The 21,369-nt window shown below is 40.3% G+C and overlaps 1 protein-coding gene across 1 annotated transcript; it reads right to left on the bottom strand.

The window, feature by feature from the left end:
• Positions 1–232: 232 nt before the first annotated feature.
• On the bottom strand, positions 233–1,777 carry msx1a (muscle segment homeobox 1a). The gene is made up of 2 exons (XM_054785849.1): positions 1,258–1,777; positions 233–1,174 (listed from the first exon to the last, which is right to left on the bottom strand). Exons 1-2 carry the CDS (start codon positions 1,682–1,684, stop codon positions 756–758), a joined length of 846 nt encoding a protein of 281 aa, XP_054641824.1. The 5' UTR covers positions 1,685–1,777; the 3' UTR covers positions 233–755.
• Positions 1,778–21,369: the final 19,592 nt, after the last annotated feature.

Here is a 21,369-nt window from a genome sequence, read left to right as displayed (position 1 = left end):
CGTCTCAAAGCAATGGGCAACAGCTGTAGCAATACATTCCTCCAAATAACATGTGACAAGTTGAAATTTTTGGACTCGCACCACAAGGCTGTCACGCATGCGCACAAAAGTGCACGTTATGGCGAAAAGTGCTTGTGGTGCACGTGTGCATAAATCTGAAGAAACATCCCTTTCCTTTTTTTTTGCACGCTAGTCAATTACATAAGGGGGGGGGGGAAGCCATGAGAAGGAATTTACCAACAAATGCAAAAGAATAAACAATTTATTAAGTTATGTCACAAATATATTCATAATATAAATGAGGGTATTTTTTTTCAAAATATACATTATTTTACAGTACACGTATCCCTTGCGAAGGGAAGCATTCCAACAACAGTGCTGTTTTTAGAAAAAAAAATGCTGTTGTTTGTCGTATTTACAAAGTATTGTTGGACACTGATGTGAATGCAAAATGCTTTACAAACTGTTGCAGCAGCCCAACACAAAAACCTGCTGCACAAAATTGTCTTTTAAGTGTCCCTTATGTTTGTAAAAATAAAATAAAATAAAAAAATAACAAGAAGAAGATGCGTCAATCACTGTGTGCTGTTGTTTGGTCAACTGACAGCAGCAACGTGATTGAACATCTTTTTGTGAGAACTTACTAGCAAAATTGAGGGAAGTGGGTAAACTTCGGGTCCTCCAACTCCTTCCAAAAAAAGGAGAGTCTTACCCCACTGTGTGTAATAAGTGTCCGACCCCGAGTCTCGTGTCCATCAAGCCAGGTGGTACATGCTGTATCCGACGTGTGCGGCGTACAGTCCCACCGGGGAGACCGGCAGCGAGTGCCTCTGGAAGGCATGCGAGCCCGCGTAGGACGCCGGGACGTGCGCGCTCAGCGGGAAGGAAATCCCAAATGCGGGAGGCAACATGGGCTTGGCTGCCATTTTCAGTTTCTCAAGTTCTGCCTCCTGCAGTCTCTTGGCTTTAGCTCTCCTGTTCTGAAACCAGATCTTGACCTGCGTCTCTGTCAAGTTGAGGGAGCTGGAGAACTCTGCTCGCTCGGCGATGGAGAGGTACTGCTTCTGGCGGAACTTTCTCTCCAGGGCCAGCAGCTGGGATGTTGTGAACGGGGTACGAGGTTTCCGGTTGGTTTTGTGCTTCCGCAGAGGACACGCTGGAGGACTCAACCTTCCTGTTAAAAGAAAGACAGTTTTATTTAATACCGCGCGCGGTGCCTGATGACAACACAACCCGGACGTAACAAATTAGACTTACGAGGAGGCGTTGGAGAAAAACGAGGACTCTGGATCCATGAAGTCCTCTCGTGGCTGTCTGGACTCTCGGGTTTGATCAACACATCTTCCTGCATGTTCATGAGGTCGCCCACTGAAAAAGAGGAGCTCATGGGGACAGCAGGCACGGGAGGATCCAAACCTCCAAACGGACCCATTCGAATCCCCTTCCCGAGAGACTGGGACGTCCCGGCTACGGAGGGACCATCGGGTGAAGGCGCCTCTCTGCTCGGCTTCCTATCAGCCATCAGAGCCTCGACACTGAAGGGTAGAATGGCCACTTTGGGCTTCCCGGCGTCCTCTGTGGGGCTCAGGCTGGTCTGCATGTCGTCTTTGGTGACGAGCACCGAGCGTGAGGACAGATCTTCACTTTTGGCCAAAGCTGACATCCAGACCGATGATGGGGCCATACAGGTCCGACTGTGACACCGTGGAGCTGTGGAGGTGACTCTAACGGAGGGAGAAAAAGTGACTAGAAAAAAGAAGCTGGCGCGTCAAGGTGTCGACATCCTCATGGTTATGTGAGCCAAGGGGAGAGTTCAGCTTTAAGGCAGGCGTGGGGAGGGAAGCGACCAATCACAGAAGACTTGGGCTGAACCAAACACCAATGGGAACGTTAACAATACTTTTTTTTCTTAAAAAAAAAACAAATTCAAATAAACACCAACACAACAAACTTTTAATGGGCCATGCTCTCACCAAGACAACTAATGATCAGTTCAATAGTCTCTTTTGTTGTTTTATTATCCATCATCATATAAACATCTGATGAAATGGAAGTAAGGTTGCCATTATCGCAGCATCATATTGTTTTGCCCTTTAAATATGATTCTGAAATGAATTATACACTTATACAGCACATGACTAAAAATAAATATGTAATCCAAATTCATGCTTGTATTTATACGGGGTGGGGTGTAAATTGCAATGTGCTACAGTCACATTTTTAACTGCAGTTTGTAGAAGTATGATATTGATAATAATATAATAAAACAGTGAAAATTATATACAATTTTACACAGATATGTATCATTTTGTGTCAGTTTATATTGAGTGTGTAGCACACACAGTGGAGAGTCATTTATAAGATATACCTTTTGAATCACGTGAGGGAAATTGAAGTGCCATAGCAGCATATTCGAACAACACACAGGCGTTTCTCATCAAACTAACAAAAGTTCATTTATTTCAGTAGTTCAGTTGAAAAAGTGACACCCCTTTAGTGAAACCCACTAAGTGTGTATTTTTTTAAATAATTGTGATGCTTACAGCTTGTACAGCTAATAAAAGCCCAAATTCAGTACCTCATAAAATGTGAAAAACTGTCAAAAAGTTGAATATTGTAAACTGCTTATGTCTGCAAGAACTTGAAATGTTCTCTTTTTCTTAATTGAACTCCTAAAATCAAATCATTTTGCACAATATTGTAATGTATTGAGCTGCACCTGTAGTCACACGTGCGTACATTTAAATACAATATAGTACAGTATGAGGATTGGTATGCAGGAGGGAACTAATGATACCCTTTGGGACTCATTGGGACAAGCTATCAGTCATATAGTGACTCCAAAATGCTGAGTGGCCTTTTTTTTTTTTTTTTTTGCAATATTGCACAAGAGCTTCCTGTGTTCTGCCCTCATTTTTAATGTGCTCAACCCCTTGCAGCGTGCTGTTTATTGATAGCTGCAGGGCTCTAATCAGATTGCAGCTCACAAGCCTTTGCAGTCATTTACGGCTGATTATCGGCCTTGAGGGAGGGATCACAGGCAGCAGGGATTCTTTTCCCTTTGACTACGTCCATTAAAAATGATGTTGAATGCAAAGGGGGGTGCGAGGGGGCGATTTAACCCTGCAGGACTGGCATCTCCTCAAAAGCTACATAAAAAAATCATATTATACAATATTATTTGACATTTTTGGTCATATTTTGGGTTGTGCATTTACAATTTAAAGAGATCAAGTACGAAGAAAATAGATTTTGAGACATTAATTGAAAAATAGGTTTATTTTTAGCATTAAAACGTGACATTATATTTTTATTTTGACCATGTGAGCTAATTGCACTGTACGATGCTTGAAATGCTTTCTATTGACTGGATGCCATTGTGATTATGAAAATTGCATATTTAGGCCACAACATTAGGTACACTTGCATAATCTAATGCCATCCAAAACGAGTTCTGCCTCTGCAACGACCACAAAGCTCACATTTGGTGGAGACTGTCAGAGAAGTGTTCTTTAAACAACATGTGTATTGTGGTGATTGATCAGTAGTGCAACTCTTTGTCATAGTTTGCAATTTGCATGTCAAAAATATTAGAAGCAGCTGTCATTAGTATAGTGCAGTAATAAAAACACGTTTCATGAATATATATCTGGCAAGGTGCGTTATTTTTTTATTATATTGTAGCAACATCAGCAACATAAGCAGCATTTTTAAAGCATTTGTAGGTTTTTGTCATGAATTGTGGTGGATTGTGCAGCTGTACCTAAAAAGGTTGAATTATGTAGTTCGTAGATCTTCAATATTTTTGAGTTTTAAAGACATTTTTTTTAAAGGTTCCAAAAAATGCATGCATGCTGAGCTCCTTCTGCATCCAAGTCAGCTGTCAGTAATGCTAATTAGCAAGCATAAACAATCTGTCACGATTTGTCAGTCTCCTTAATGGGCAGACAAGTTATGTTGTTTTTAGGCGCCAGCAGACCCGATCAAAGCGCTCGACCTAGGGAGAACACCTCCTCCTTCTCCCCATCCTCCTCCTTCTCTTCTTCTTCTTCTTCTTCTTCTTCTTCCTCCTCCTCCTCCTCCTCCCTCGCCCAGGGACACTGAGCCATTCAGGCTGAAAAATTAGCCTTTTCTCAGCCTATCGCACGCCACTTACAGCTATTCAAATGAGCGCCATAGTCGGTGTCATGGCGGAGGAAGAAAGGACCGTCTAGCTAATGTTTCCCAAGACGCACAAGGAGTCTGTGCACCGTGAAGAGATGATGTTCTCAAGGTGACACATGGGTGCAGTCACCTGTTTTGCATGCTAGAGCAGTAAAGACGTCGCGGTAAAGTCAATCATTTGCTCTTTATGATATGTTTCAAAGCTGCCAGAAAATTGCATACAACGCACTTTCTGCTCTTGCATGCAGAAAAAGTTGAAGCTCCGTCAGTCCTGTGGGCTCCCACGCCTGCTCTTTAACAAGTGTGCCTAAAACAAACAGGAGAGGTAAGCTGATGGCGTGCACTTCATAGAATATAATAAATCTGAATGTGTGTGTACGTGTTTTTTTTAAATATTTTTTTAAGAATGCATATTTTGTGATGCAGTGTTTGGGGGGCTGGAAACAATGTTGCTGATAATTAGCATCCCAAACAGGGGACCTTTAAGAAGACCGATCCTCCATGGAGAGGATCATTACCATAGCGTTTTATTGAGATCCCAGGGCCAACAAATGAGGGCCGAGCTGAGATACAAAACAACTGTAAGGCTCATCAGGCTTTTATTTCACTTTATAGACTACCTTTGATTCGCAGTCAAGAGGCAGGGCTCCACACAAAGGCCCATTGTTGCTTCCTCTCAAAGTTGTCTTAAGCCTTTTCATGCAGCCTCTGTAGTGTGGACTAGAGAGAGGCAGCCTCGGCCCTCAAAGGGCATTTCAGCCTAAATATTTGCACTTGGTGCAAGCACAAAAAAAAAGACCGAGCCTTTCGTCATGCAGACAATGACTTAGCCCTGTTAGGTGGCCCCCACTTCGAATTTATGTAACAAACCAGCTTGCAAGCTTGGAAATAAATCTTGTCAGTCCTAAAAGTGGGGAGGGAGGGGGGGGGGGAGGGGCGGTGTCAGTCTTTTCATTTCAAATTGATTTACAGTTACAAAGATACGGATGTTATTCATAATGAGACACATTATTCTAAGATGGCCTGATTTTGCTGTCGTTTTCCCAAATGAACGCATTTGCAATTCATCTTAATGACGTAATTCAGTTATTGCCAAAATCTTATTTTTTTGTACTTTGACTGCCGTATACGTTAATGTAGTTTTAATTGGCAAGTTTTATATACAAGGTCCTAATTAGAATTCAAATCCTATGAATATTTTATTATTATTATTATTATTATTAACATACAAAACTGCAAATATGTGTCGTTTATTTCCTTCGCAGTGTTTCGGACAGACATATTTATACAGTGCATTTGAAATATGATTAATCCAATTTATTATTATTTGTATAATTATTATTATGTTTTTTTGTAGCCACCGCAGTCGTTCTTAAATTGCGGATTGTTTATTGAATATATTGTTATTAGTATTTCTACCGTTATTATATTATTATATTTTCGGACATGTTGAATTGTGCAAGTAATAAACATGTGATATACTGCTATTGAAATGGTTTTGCATGTTCGAAATAAACTAAACCATTGGCATTATTATTATGATGATATGAATATTATGATTATTACTATGGGATGATGCAAATGTACAAATAAAAAAAGCTATTTCAACACGCACGTATCACGATCACGTCCTGACCCCTGCGTGACTCTATTATATTGAATAAAACTGAGAGATGTTTTCGGCCTTCCCCTGTAAAGCTTCGATAAAAGAGCCCCTTTTTTAAATCCGTGGTTGAGTCAAAGACACGTGCCTTATTTACTGTGAAATATTTGACTTATCGCCGTCTTTTAATTCGTTCGCACCATTAAACGTTTGCTAATCACTGGCCCGGGAAATGGATTGATTGGCTGATGATTTATTTGGATAACACGATCATTTGGCTGAGTGGGCTTGTTGATTAGAAATTCAATTGAGTTTTGAATGAAATGCTTAATAAGCGCGTAATAAGCAATCATTTTGGAAACAAATCATTTCGTTTCATGATGCAGATGCCATTGAAAAACACGCAGGGTGATCAAATAACTGTTGCAGTCCTCCAAACGACATAAATTGTTATTATTTTATCGTTTTTGTTGCATTACTGTTCTTAATGGTATACTATTGTGTTGAAATGATCACCATTTAGTTGACCGATTATTACTGTCATTGACGATGACTTATTATTATCGAATTAATCAATTAACAACTGTTATTTGTTTCCTAAGATAATAATGCTCTCCATCTTTTCATAAAGATGAGATAATAACAACATTGTAAATTTGGTGAATATAATTAATGATTTCTGACCATGATTTAAAATATCACAGTGCAAATCTTGTGTCCAGTGACACCTTTAAACCCTCCATCTTTATCATCCCTAGAAACGCAAACTAGACAGAAGCCCTGTGGGAAGTTGCTGCGTGGATGCTGAGCTGCTTCACGTCCTGTCCTTCTCACATCACCAGCAGTCCTGGCTCCATGTTAATCTCACTATGTCTCAACAGTCTCCAACCCAGGTTTATCCAAAGGCGGTTCCAAACAGCCCCCCCATCAGGACCCTGCCACTGTCCTCCTCCTGCCCAGAGCAACACTCTGTCAGTGACCCTTTGCTGACTCCGGCTGCCTAATCCTTTAAACTAGGCAAAGCCTGAAATGATGAGGAGTTAGGCTTTTTCTAATGCACCTGATGCTCTTTTGTTTCTCCAGGTTCCCCTGTGGTCAGCAGGATCCACCTAAAGACACTATTAGGGGTCCTGCTTGCAGGCTGGGAAGCATTACAAGGTATTATACAAAATAAATTAGTGGAAAACTAATGGAAATAACATTGTAACAATAAACTGTACAGAAAACATGTCATGTTGGAATCAGTATCAAGTTTCGTTGGAGGTTGTTGTGCATATTACAGGAAGATCAGCCCTGTTTGACCACCATGCAGAATCTAGCAACAACACATAATCAGAATGTGTTATTTATACTGTTGAGATGGCAGAAAAGCTGGACAGAGCACATGCAATTGCGTTGCAATTAATGAAGCAATTACAGTGGAACCTCAAAATCTGAATGCCCCCACGAGTCGAATAATTCTGACTTCAACTAAATTATCTGCAAAAATAGAAAAAGTTACATTTATCTGTGATAACGTCACAAAATGTTACTCTTAATGACGAAAAGGAAATGTGTGATGATGGCTGTAGATGTGGAAACTGGAATTTATAGTGACCTATCGACTTTCAGCAATCCCCAGTCCTCACTTCTCCGACCGTGATAAGTGAATTTCCGTGAAGTAGGATTCCTTATTTATAAACGAAATACTTTCGTAGTTAGATCATAGAAAACATGTTTACGACCTTCTAAATACACTTTTAACATTATTAGAGCCCTCTGGAGATAAACTAACACCCCTATAGTCATCTTTACACCCGTATTATCTAATATAGTAGACATAACTAGAACAACACTCAGAGAGCGCAGACCTCCGCCCAGCGTCATATTTCCCCCGATATTGTGATTCACACCAAAATAATAATCCCACGTTTTTTGGATCGGTCTTTGATATTTAGTAGGACCTGTTGGAAACTTGTCCTGTAATTTTTTTCTCCTAGCGCTCTGATCATTTTTTGTGGAATTATGTGCACAAATGCCGAAAATGGTCCTATCTCGCAATGTTAAAGAATCCTTTAAAAAAATAGATCCAGACGGGGATCCGGATCACCCCCAAAATTTAATCAGTTCTTCCATATGCCATTTCCGACAATTCCTGTAAATTTCATCCAAATCCATTCAGAACTTTTGACGTTATTTTGAACACAAACAGATAAACGCCGGCGAAAACATAACCTGTACGCTAAGAGTAAATAAGCCATTTAAAACATAAATAAAACTCGTGCTTGTGCATGTTCTATAAATGTGTTCCCTCAGGGAGCAGAGTGAGCCTCGGACAGGAAGTGACATCAGGGGTTTGGAGTTGAGTTTCAGTTTGGCGTGGGTTATGGCCGCAAAATTTGGTTGTGTTTTCATTAGGAATTTTTTATTTTGGATAGTTGTGCCTGTTGTGAGATAATTTAAACCTGCAATAAAAGCATGTTGTTCCAGCGATCTAGTCTGGAGTGTGTGTGTCTCATTGAACATTACAGTTAATATATATATATATATTTGGACTGTCAAATGATTAAAATTTTTGATCAGATTAATCAAGGCTTTCGAATTAATTCATGATTAATCACCATGTCTGAAATATGCCAATTTTTACTGTATTTTATTGAAATAAAGATAAATGACAGGGCAGGATTATATATATTTGTATGTATCAACTGTGCCAAATTAACTGAGAATTTAAATCAAGTTAAGCGATGGCACACATGTCTGAAAATCTATTTGCCTAACACTCGTTTCTTTAACTGCAGAATATTTGAATCAAACTTCAACTGTGTTATTATGAGCAATGAGGAGTTGCGTTCAAAGACACCACGTCATTTAATTTGAATTAACATGTTTTGAGTGAGGAATTCACATCTTTTGAGTGAATTTTATTGGATTTCCGAGCATACTTAAATGCAGGAACTTGTACTTCCGCATTAAGAGTTACAAAATGAGTGATAAGAGTTTTCTTTGCATTTCTGTTTATTTAGACCACACATGCACGCATAATAAAGACGTTGTGACGATCGGGAGTGTCCGTGAATGCATCTCGCCACCTAGTCTGTGTGTTTAAATGCCTGTACGTGCAATTAGGTACCCACATTAGCCAATAGCCAGCCTAATATAGAGTCACGACAGTTCTTATTGGCTAAGGGAGAACCCGCCTGTTGTGTTATGTGTCTTGATTGGCTTTTGCAGACCATTGTCAATCAATCTCCTTCGTAGCAAACTGCAAACTGCATGAGCTGCTTGCTAACCACCAATAAACAGTAAAAAATGAAGAAGAAGAAGCTAAACCGATTAAATGAATCTTCGGTTCAAGAAGTAGGTCGAGGAGGAGGACGACTGCAGGAGCAATATGTTTTCACATGGATACAAAAATGCTACAGCTGAACGGCGCCAGGACAAAGCACGGTCAGAGCAGGGAATATGGTGAGTCACTTCTTAACTTATTGTGTCCAGTCTAGTAGATCGATCATTAAAATTCAAACAAAATTTGAACTTCCAGAGTGTTTAAAATATGAGAAAATGTTACTGCCTGTCTGAGAAAAGTGTATCGTGAGGGCTTTTACAGCCTTAAAACATATATGATAATTGTAAACAAATAAAGTTGGCTATTTTGCGGATTTCACTAAGTAACACTGTATGTGGTTTTGGAATTGCACTGCTGTTGACGTGTTCAGGTCTCCGTGACTCTGTGGGGAGTTACACTGTGCTGCGGTCTGTCGTCATAACAGAGAGCCATGGCTTGCCATGATGCATATGTGTTAATTACGTTTAAAAATGTACTTAATTAATGAAATAAATTAGTTACCGCCGTTAACGCTCTATTTTTGACAGCCCTAATATATATTGAATACATTTTTGAGTGCTGAGGGACAACTGTATACATGTGACATTATGAAGTTAAAATTTTACCGTTATGTTTGACCTTCATGCAGCATACATATCATGTCATCGTATATTTCTGTAAGATGCGCTGCAGCCTTGCTGCGGTCAGTCCAATCGGAATCTCGCAATATCTAGAAGGTGGAAAAGTTGGATAATACACGAGAAATCACATTTTGTTTCAATCAAAGCAACTGTATACAACTTGCGGCAAATTACATGTGAAACCAAAAAATATAAAACCACCATCACCGGCTAGCATATGTTACCGACAGTTGTTTAAAAGAACAGATTGTTTAAAAAATGTCTATATTTTTCGCAGTTTTGCATGAACTGCGTAGAAATTGTACATTTTCGATCAGCCCAAGTAAAATAACTGGCGTTCATGGCTGTCACTCACCGCTGCCTGGTATACACGTACATGTCTGTAGCGTGTGCAGTAGCTATACTTTGCCACACCGTTTTTGTTAGCTGACAACAAACATAACAACTACGAATGAATATTTTAAATCTAATGTACTCAAAGACAGAAGAGGCGGGATGCAATGCTATTCGTACGTTTGGATGTTGGCGCCCTCTAACACGCTGCTTACAGTCCCTTTAATGAACCAATGACTCAGGAGTGGAATGCCCCAAAGTCGTACAATTATCAGTTCATGCCTCCTTCTTTACCCGTGATGCCATCTCAAAGGGATACCTCGGGTGGAAAAGTGTGATGACGGCCATAGAAAAAAAATAGAAATGTAACTTATTGTGATGTAGGACATCAGCAATCCCCTGCCCTCATTTCCTTGTTCACTCCCAAATCAGTGATGCATCATCAAATGGTGAGTAATTTTATTTTATTGTACTTTTGTTTTATACTTACAGTATATGACCGTTTGAAATGTGAAAAAAATTGGAAGTTGATCAGTTTCTTGTTGACTCCCTTTTTACTACTTAAAGTTCCATTTTGGCTGCAGTGTGATCAAAACCAGAGCGAATTTCTGCTTTGGCTCGTTTGTACAGATTCATGATGAAGGATTGCATACATACCTATGAGTAATAGTTTACAATGGCCACTTGTACAAGGCACAAGTGCACAGTGTGACATCATTTCATGTGCATGTATCCGGAGATGAGGAAAAGGTCTATTTAAAAGGACAGTAGAATCCTCCTCCCTTTAATGACGTACAGGCCCAGCTTTATAGCAAACATCCTTTAAGGGTGTTGTCAAACATACCTAATGCATAGAGCGCCTCAAACGGTGAGCTCACTCGGGCATCAGCACATACGCTTGCACCCACCCACATCCCCAAAACTCCACCCCTCTCCTTTGGGAGACATATTTAATTTAATTAAGGCCTGTCAACGCTATTGATTTTGGCACTTTCAATTATGGCTCAGCAGTTTATGGGCTCCATGGGCTGTGGATCTACTGATCTGTGATGAGGGGGCCCTATCAGTGCAGCGCCACATGGACGAGGAGCCTCTTCGTCTTCCTTATGGGCCCGCGCTGTCTGCAGGAGACGCTGACGTATGGCTGCAGACTCGGCCCCGCTCCCCTCCTGTTAGCCATAATTAATCCCTCATTAGACAGCTCTTTATTGTTTAATTTGTGCACTTCATAATCAAATTGGGCAGATTAATTGCTACAGAATTCAGAAAACGGAGTGAAAAATAACCTTTTTTAATTACCTTCAGGTTTTATGGTGCCAAAGGTTCTTTGGCTGGGGAATATTTGACGCCCTCAAGAATGACTTTTTGAATGATAAACTGTTATTGCGATGCTCTCTTTAGACACCATGACTGCCAAGTGGAAGCTCATTAAAATGTTTCTTGCAGATATATTTTCCCTCAAAGTCCTAATTGCAAAAGTCAACCTTACAAATTCTTGCCTTTATTTACGGCGGTGGCCTTTTGCCTGTGGTGTGTTTGTCAGCACTTGCTGGTCACTGCTGCAATTCCCAGAGCGATGCAAGTGTGCATGCTAGAGATAAAAATAAAAGACGCAATAAAAGAACGTGACGATATGGGAAAGAAAGCCCTTACTGTTTAAGATGTTCACTATTATTTATTACCACCTACCTTTAAGCGATTTGGCTGAATAGCGTTGGTTGTGACAATAAAACTGTAACAACCTATTTGCTTAACACATTTTTACAGCTTATATTTAAGTGGCGACTAAAACACTAGTAGCCTCTGACACTTAATAAAAAATATTGTGTATGCTTTGCACTGGTGCCTTGTAAATTTAGTTCCAAGGCAGGTTTAAGTGAAAACAGAAATGACTATTGTAGTCACTTTAGTAGACACACTCAACATTACACGCGCTTGCATCCTTAGGCTGCTATTTCAGAAAAATCCACCCAATTAAATGAATATTCTAGATTATAAAGATTCTTATCGAATGTGCACAAGAGGCATGACAACTGTTCATAACCAAAAAACCAAGGCCGCCTGGGTGTGTGTGCAAAGAGTCAAATTTCGATGACATCACTAAAGGAGAGAATTGATGTCAAAAGTAAGGTAATTGCGCTGGCTGTCGTGTCACCGTACACCTAGGCAATTACCATGTCACTCAACGATTAAGGCTCATTATCTTTGCGAGAGGTCGCCAGTCCACACACAATGGATTCGCACAAACCTTTATGCTAATTGCTAACAGACACACAACTGAACGTGTGGATCCAGCATATATTTAGCTTCTGTTGAGTGGACGGGAAGTTACACAAATATGATTATGCCGTTTCGGTTGATGGACACATGAGCAGAGTGAAATGTACATTTAGTGATGGGCCAGGCTGGTAAACGACAATGTACGAGGAGCGGGGGTTGGACGGCTTTGGTGGAAAAAATACAGAGAGCCACTTGAACGGTGAAATTAAGAGCAATTCAGAGTAGAAGATGTGCAGGGTTGACCCCATTTTAGGGATGAAAAGAGAGGAAAAACCTGGATATATCATGACTCATTAAATCCAAGTGTGACACAGCGGGATCTCTTTTACATGTGATAGGTCTTTTCCACTATACTTTTGTGAGAGCTGACTAAAAATGAGGTGTCAGCCATTATGTGACCCTAACTATCAATTCCTTCCCCATCATGCATCATGAGACACCTTATAAGGCAGCATGGATCCCTCTGGCTTGAAACGCTTCATATTATCTGTACGTCCTCTTATTCAATATTACTGATGGCTATCTTTGTTGAAGTGAAGGGCCTCACTCCTTTTATGCACAAGTGGGATTCACTTTCTGTTTTCATAGTCTAACAGATTTGTGTGTGCTTTGTTTCGAACAGATCATATAACTGATGATGATTTAATTAAAATGTAAGTGCAGTGATCCCTCGTTTATCGCGGTTAATTGGTTCCAGACCCGACCGTGACAAGTGAATTTCCGCGAAGTGCGATTCCTCATTTATAAATTGAATATTTTCGTATTTAGCGCTTAGAAAATGTGTTTACATTTTCTAAATATGATTCGTAACATAATTACAGTCCTCTAGACATGAACTAACACCCCTATAATAAGCTTTACACTCGTATTACCCAATATAGTAGACATAATAAGATGTCGAGTTTTAGCTGCAATAGTAGCCCATGTTTTCATTAGGGATTTTTATTAGGGGTTATTGCGCCTGTTGTGAGATAATTCAAGCATGCCACAAAAGCCTGATGTTCCGCCAGTCAAGTCTGGTGCTTCTGTGTCTCCCTGAACATTAAGGTGACATTACTGACACCTAGTGACTAGTGTAGAGTACTACATATGATAAGAGTTACATTGGTGAGTGATAAGAATATCCACTTATTGTTTCTCTTTGTCTTTCTGTTTATTTAGACCACACATACATGCATAATTATGACATTATTGTGATTTTCTGACTGTCCATGAATGCATCTCTGACCGTCTCATGACAATGACGAAGTATCGTTACTAGGAGGACTAGAGATGTGTTTAGTGAGTTGGAGATACATATATGGTAGAGGTGTAACGGTTCAGTTTCTTGAAGTGCTCGGTTCGGTTCATTTTCGGTACAAAAAAGCAAGAAAAATGACAGGACTTTTTTTTAAATAAATAAAAGCGACCCATTCGGGTGATATATTTCAAATAAATTAGACTCTGAGGTTTTTTAAAATAGAAAAATAGTAAGAAAATAAACTGTTATTTAAACATTCTGGCCAAATGTAATGGACAGTTACAGTTAAATAGCTCTCTGTTGCACGTGAAGTCCAACCATCTGTCGTAAGTGGAATAGCGGACACGTGATAGCTTGTTGACGGCATCACTTTTAGTGTTTTCATAAAGTGCTGGTATAACTTTCTGGCTAAAGTGAGGACGTGATGGTTTTTTATAGCAAGGTTCAAGAACTTTAATCATATACAGTCATGGAAAAAATGATTAGACCACCATTGTTTCTTCAGTTTATTCATCCATTTTAATGCTTGGTACAACACAAAAGGCACATTTATTTGGACAAATATAATGATGATAACAAATATAGCTCATAAGAGTTTCATTTACGAGCTGAGATCTAGCAACTTCTACGGTTTCCTTGATAATAACCAAAATCACTTAAGTTCTTACATGAATAGCTATAGCATTGTACTGCCAAAAAATGTAACTCTTATGAGCTATTTTTGTTGTCATTGTTATATTTGTCCAAACAAAGGTACCTTTAGTTGTATCAGGCATTAAAATTAACAAGAAACTGAAGAAACGAAGGTGGTCTAATCATTTTTTCCTTGACTGTACATAAAGCCATTGCTCTCAACAACTGAATATGGAATATAAAAACTCCAATACCATGTGTTACTGCTTTGGCCCGGTCAGAGTTGCTTGCTACAGGTTGTTTATATGCTGAAGTTATCGGTGTTTGCACTAAGCTGGTTTTCTTTCTTGTAGATGTAACATTCATGATGCCGCTGACATGTTCACTGCAGCATACCCAATACAGTATCTGTGGAACAACGTCGTCACACTTTGGATTTATCCACTTTTTCCATCCGTAATTTTAACAGGGACGCCAAACAGGAGACCGTAGTGAGATTGGAGGGTTTTCCAGCTCAGGCTTCTCGCTTGTGTTTGCCATGATGCCATTTGTCACGCCTGCGAGCTACTAGCATTGCTCCCCCTCAGTCAGTAGTGTCCGACACTCAGAGGCATCCGTGCCGAAACTCTCCCAGGACTTTATTTCCACGTGAAGTGCTTAGATCACTCTAGTGATAAATTTAAAGAGAAAAAGTGCATAAAATATAACCAAAACGGTAAGCAAGTGGACCGAACCGAACATGCAGAACTGAAACGGTTCAATACATCCATGTGAACCGTTACACCCCTAATATATGGTGTTGGAATACTGCTGTTGATGTGTTCTGGTCAGAGTAAAGTCAAAAAAGAGCATCAGACTTAGCGTGACTGTGTGTGGACACTACACTATGCTTCCATCTGCCGTCTTAACAGAGATGTGTAGCTTGACATGATGCGCATGCGTTACTTACGCAAAAAAATTTGAACGCAACTAATTAAATAAATTAATTATAACCATTAACGCGCTATTTTTGACAGCCTTAATATATATGGGATGTTTGGCAGTATCAATGAGTGACCTTGGTTCAGTCTAACATTATGATCAAGTCAACCCACCAGCCTGAAATAATCTCTGTCATATCTGCTGGGAAAAGCTGGTCCCACCAGGTACTATTTATAGTACCTGCTTAGCCAGGGTTCCAGGTATTCCTTTGAATTTTTTTTTTATCGTGAAACTTAAAATACAGGAAAAACACTGGAAAAAAATTAAAGCGGGAGGATGCCGGCATAGAAGGGCAAAATACAGTAGTTTCCCGAGGAAAACTGGAGTGTTAGCCAGGCCGACACCATAGGTGACCGTGACTATGTTTGCTTATCAAACATACTCCATAGTCATTACTTTGCTGCAGCAGCACCTTCCCTTTTCTTGGTGCCCTCAGTCTCCATCCATCCTTTGCTGCTTGTCCTCACTAGGGTTCCGGGGGTATGCTGGAGCCTATGCCAGCTGACCTTGGGCGAGAGGCGGGGTACACCATGGATTGGTCGCTAGCCGATCGCAGGGCACATATAGACAAACAACCATTCACACTCACATTCATACCTATGGGAGATTTAGAATTCACCTTACATGCATATTTGGAATATGGGAGGAAACTGGAGTACCTGGAGAAAACCCACGAGGAAACTCCATGGAAACTCCACACAGAGATGCCCAAACGGAGATTCTAACCCGGATCTTGCTAACCGCTATAGGCCACCGTGCGTCCGCCCTCAGTCTTAGTCCTCTTGAACAAGGTGTCTCTCCTTACTTACCAGCCACATTCTGAGAAGTTCTCCATTTTTGCTGTTTGTTACAGATGCTACAGATGTTTTATACAGTTACAGATGCGTTCAATGCCACTTGGTTTTTATAGTTTTGTCCAAAAATATCCCACACCTGCCCAAGGCGAGTCAACTAATACTGTGTAATCGAAAAAGGTACCACAAAGAATCTGTGGTATCTTGACTGAAAGCTGAACTGCTCACCCCTGCCTGAAACAGGTAATGCAGGTTAATAGATTGGTTTATAGATCGGTAACGTACAGTCATCCCTCATTTATCCAGACCCGATCGTGATAAGTGAATGTGATAATTTGGTATTTCCCATGGTTTTGTAGTTAACACATAGAAAACCTGTGTACGACCTTCTAAATAGGGGTTTTAACATTATTAGAGCCCTCTGGACATGACATAACACCCCTGTAGTCACATCTACACTCATATTACCCAGTATAATCAGAGAAAATAAGCCATTCATAACATAAATAAAACTCATGCTCATGTTTGCTGCAATAAATTGGGGATTCAGAGTTAGGTTTTAGCTAGATTACGGCTGCAACAGTAGCCTGTGTTATTATTATGATTATGATTATTATGTTATTTTCATTGTGCCTGTTGTGCGATAATTCAAACCTGCAATAAAAGCCTGTTGTTCTGGCGACCAAGTCTGGCGCGTTTTTGTTTCACCTATTGACACACCAGTGTAGAATACTGCATATTAAAATTTGAGTTTTTATCATTGTTTTTTTTTATCATTTGTTTTTATCATTTATCATATCATTGTTGTATTGGCATTGTTCATGTCTTGTTAAAGAAGCAGTGTAAAGCATTATAATTCAGAAGCAGTAATGTCGTATGTAGCTAATTACTTTAAAATGACATTAACTAATAATATAAGACATGCAAAAAGGCGGCTTTCTCAATCTAATGAGACACCGCTTCAAACGTCTGTCCTAAATAATAATAGCCTGCTCCATTTTGATTGACACTGTCAAAGAGGTGTTAATTTACAATATAAGTATTATTGTATCTGCAGTGGTATATCAACATACCATATGAGAGGTGTGTATGTTTCTTATGTATTGGAAAAAGTGTGCTAAGACTTATTATAAGCTGGGGTTGCTAGGCTAATTACATTTGCGTCAGGCTGTGATGGTGCACGCTCTCACTGTGTGGTGGAGCCACGGAGGCTGCACAAACATCTCAGAGGCCCCCGCTCCTTGTTTAATGAAACATTGCAGGGGCCCACTGAATGCACACAGAGAGGCAGCTCACAATCTGACAGATTGTGTCATGGGGGCCATGCCAATTATGTTTTCAGCAAAGGCCCACCAAGCCCACTCATGCCTCCTTCATCTAAACGGCCCCCGCACACACACACCCCTCCTCCAGGCCTCGACATAGAATAACAGGACAGAGATATGATTACTAATCTGCCCCCTCCCCCAAAGCCAAACACTAAAATGTTAGGATTTGTTAGTTCAGCCATCAAGAAGTGTTTCAAAGTGAAGTGGGGGTCTGGGCCAATGATGTTATAATGAGAGTTTGCCGCTTCAGATGTTTGTTTTTGTTCTGATTGGACTGTGTAAAGCTTGATGTGTCTCTGAGTGCTCTCTTGTCTCTCTGGGCGCTGCAATCTACTTTTAATAGCTGTAATTTGTTGGCCTTTGCAGGATTGGTGGGCTGTGTACAACATGGCGGAGACATGAAATGTGTGTTGTTTGGGCATGAATCCCATAAAGAAGGCAAGTGATGATCCGTCTTGCTTCCACTGTTCCTGCCTGCATCCGCCTCTTGTGACAAAGATGCATCTGGCATGTCGTTAATGCAGTATACTTCTTATGGATCTGTTCAATTTGTGAGCTCTGGTGATGCATCCACTTGACACGGAGGGATGAAGTAGCCATCTACTTGCCAGCCATCACATATGTAGCTTAAGACAGAGCAAAAGGCAGGGGAATAGAGGAAAATGGAGGGAAGGCTGCAGCTACAGATGAGGCCTTTCAGACTGACTGCTATTTAAATGAGAACATCATCAGAAGAATTAATGTTGGGCTTTATTGTCTGTCAGAGTACTCTCTTGACAGCTATAGACCCCCACTAATCGCTTGTCCTGATTGATTTCACTGAAGAACCAACCCTTTTCTTTGTCTTTCTAGAAATAAATCATCCCATTTTGGATAACTGAAGAACAAAAGAATAAAAATACATTGTCAAAACAAAGAACCAGGATACAGATCTCGTCTCATTTGAAATTGTACACATTTATACATATCCAATTCCCATATCTGCCTGAATTTTGCCATTTGGATACGGGTATTATCAGTTCCATGAGTTTTTTCTGTCATGCAAAGTCGTTTTTGTCAGAATCCTTCTAACTATTTTGCCAATAAAACTGTAAATAAAAAAGGCAAGAAGCAAGAAAAAGGTCAAAGCCCGCGCAAACAAGTACAGTGGAACCTCTGAGCAGGACCACATTCCGTACTTCTCTCGCCAGCATAAAAATGACATTATTTTACAGGCAATTTCTTAAAATGTTTAACTGTCATAGCAGTGTAAAAAGAAGTTAACCACTGTCAGGAATGAGACGTGAAAATGTTTGTGAATGTGGAGAGGGAGAATGCAAGTCACCACGCAGACAAGGGACGAAAGCATCACCATTTGCTGTGTAGGCTACATTAGTCTTCATTTATTTATATTATTATTATTATTGCTGACTTAATGCTGCTCACTATGTTACTGCTATAGCTCAATACATTTCCAGGTTTATTGGCTAAGACAAACTACAAAAAATACAAAAGTACAAAAAATCTAATAAAAATGTATACAATACTGCTTTTATAATTATTTTTGATTTATGGTCACTGTAGTCATATTGTACTGAACAGCCAGGACAGAGAACTTGGTAGCAATAAAATCTATTTCTGTGGCTACAAGAAAAACCCGTACAAAAAAGCCCAAGAAAAAGTTAACATTCTATTCATCCTCTCCTTTTTTAATTGATGTTGACTTATAATAGCATCACCCATACAGTACTGAGCAGCCAGGACAGTCGAAATAAGTTCAGTTTCCAAGTTTATGTTTATTAAAGACAACACATACAAAAAAGCCTAAGTAAAGGGTATGTTCCTCTTCTTTTTTAATTGATGCCAACCCATTTTATCCATCCATCCATTTTCTATGCCGCCTGTCCTCATGAGGGTCGCGGGGGTATGCTGGAGCCTATCCCAGCTAACTTTGGGCGAGAGGCGGGGTACACCCTGGACTGATCGCCAGCCACTCACAGAACCCATTTTATCGTTAGCCATTTTGTACTGAGCAACCTGTGCAGAGATGCATGTACTGCTATCGCCACTACGCTTACACCAAGACAGTGAGGGCTGTATTCTTTTCTTGTCCCTCCTCCGGTTAAATCTTCCATGGTCTAGTTGTTATTTATTGTACTCCATTCTACTGCGTACTTAATCAGCACGTCTTCCTGCCAGTCTTGTGGCTCTTCTCCAGTTCCACCTTGCCTATGCTTGCCTTGTATTGTATCGCAGCTCGTTCCATGTTTCCAGGATCTACCTTAGTTTTGTGCGTTTTTCTCTTGTGGACAATTGCGCTCTTTTTGAGTGTTTCATGAAAGACTATATTTTTACCACACTTTGGTGCATCCTGGGATCCATCCATACACAAAACGTTACTGTCATGCTCTGTGTTTTAGTCTGCATGTCAGTTTGTTTATTTTTCACCTTTATGCCTTTGTTCCAGTCTAATGCTTTTATTTTGCAGGACTTCCTGTGTTTCCCTGTTATGTTCTCTGTTGCTTTCACTTTCTTGTCTGCTCGCATCTGCTGCTAATTTGTGTGTTGATTATTTAGTTCAGCCTTTGGCATCAGTTTTGTTGGGGGATTATGCTTGTTTGCGTTCGTTACTGCTGCTTGTTGCATTCCTGCCGCTGCACGGCAGCCATTCATTATTAAATAAATACTTTTTACCTGCACTCCGGTCCCTTTGTCTGCATATTAGGGTCGTCGCCACAACACCAGAAGCGAAAACATAACTGTTACAATACTGAGCAGGCAGGACAGCGATGAATACACTGTTTTCGTCAATGCAATTGCAATAAATTCAATTTCCAAAAAATACAAATAAAAAGTAACAAATATGCGGTGTTTATACTTCAGATGCTGTGGTCTTGCAAGACAGAATTATGAAACATGAGGGTGTTTTGTGTGACTTTGGTGGTTGATTTTTCCTCAGAATTTTGGTCAAACTCCAAATCGACACTTTACTCATCAGTTTCGGATCCCCCTCCCTGCTCAGTGCATAGCTGTTGAGAATTGTTACTTTCTCACCAGACATGCTTTGGCCTTGCCTTGTTGTTTCCCAGCATATGTTCCAAATCGAGCATGAAAGGGTGCCTTCCCCTCTGTGTTGCAATGCAGCAGGAGCCCCTCTCCTCCAACAATGGCGGAAAAACCTACATGTATACAAAAGCAAAATGGCCTGTAAACCAACAGCGGGAGTGCGGCTGTGCGATGTGGTCATGTCTTTATTTTTGGGTAATAGGATTAGATCGCTTGAAAGAGGCGGCATGCAAAGTGACACGATTACGGGCTGCGCCACTTTCACTTTACAGTTTGAAGGGTTCCTGTTCTTCCATAGAATCAATGGAGGTCTGCCTCATAGATGAGGTCATCTCATGAACCCTTGGAGGGACCTCTTTCTCTCAATCACCCCCTGCAGCACAAAGTTCTTTGGGCATAAGAACACAATTAAATTCAGCTAAAGTGAGACCGTGCCCTCCTTGGCTGCAGCCTAATAGGCTTAGGATTGGAAAATAAATGTAATTGCGTGTTATTGGTCTGAAGTTAATCCTCCATGCCTTGATAATAGAGTCCAAGGCTAGCTCAAAGAAGGTCTGGGCAGTAAGAAAGTCAAAAGGGGGGTTGCACTTGACTCCTGACAACCAGTAAAACACCTCCTAAGTGGTGTGTGAGTCTCATCAAGTGCATGCTCTTGTGTGGAGAGAGTCCACACAAGTGGTATGATGATTTCAGGACCACAGTGCAGAGTGATATAAAGTTTCATTTTCTTGAGGGATTGTATAAGCTGCAGTGGGTGTGGGAGTGGTGAATTTACTATTTCATTCCAGTTTAATAATGTATTAGAGCGGATTAATATGCAATTATCCTGCCCACCACTGACAGCAGATCTGCTTTCTAAGGCCTACGTTAAACGAGGCAAAGCAACTTAAACCACTCAACTTGGTTTGGTTTCAGAAATGGTTTCCAGTCACAATCCTGTGAACAGATTGTATTTTTCTCCTTTTCCCACCATAATTGGAGGTCCACTTTTGCCCTTTTGTACATATTATTAAGTTGTTA

The sequence above is a fragment of the Dunckerocampus dactyliophorus genome, chromosome 8 (assembly GCF_027744805.1).
Source record: "Dunckerocampus dactyliophorus isolate RoL2022-P2 chromosome 8, RoL_Ddac_1.1, whole genome shotgun sequence".
Taxonomy (NCBI): domain Eukaryota; kingdom Metazoa; phylum Chordata; class Actinopteri; order Syngnathiformes; family Syngnathidae; genus Dunckerocampus; species Dunckerocampus dactyliophorus.
The sequence above is the reverse complement of the archived record's forward strand: the minus strand, read 5'-3'. Positions and strand labels throughout refer to the sequence as shown.

Bases quoted from the DNA above. Each gene is read 5' to 3' on its own strand.
- msx1a (XM_054785849.1), bottom strand. From the start codon at position 1,684: ATGGCCCCATCATCGGTCTGGATGTCAGCTTTGGCCAAAAGTGAAGAT. The intron at 1,175-1,257 runs GTAAGTCTAATT...TTCTTTTAACAG, and splicing joins TTTTTCTCCAACGCCTCCTC to GAAGGTTGAGTCCTCCAGCG.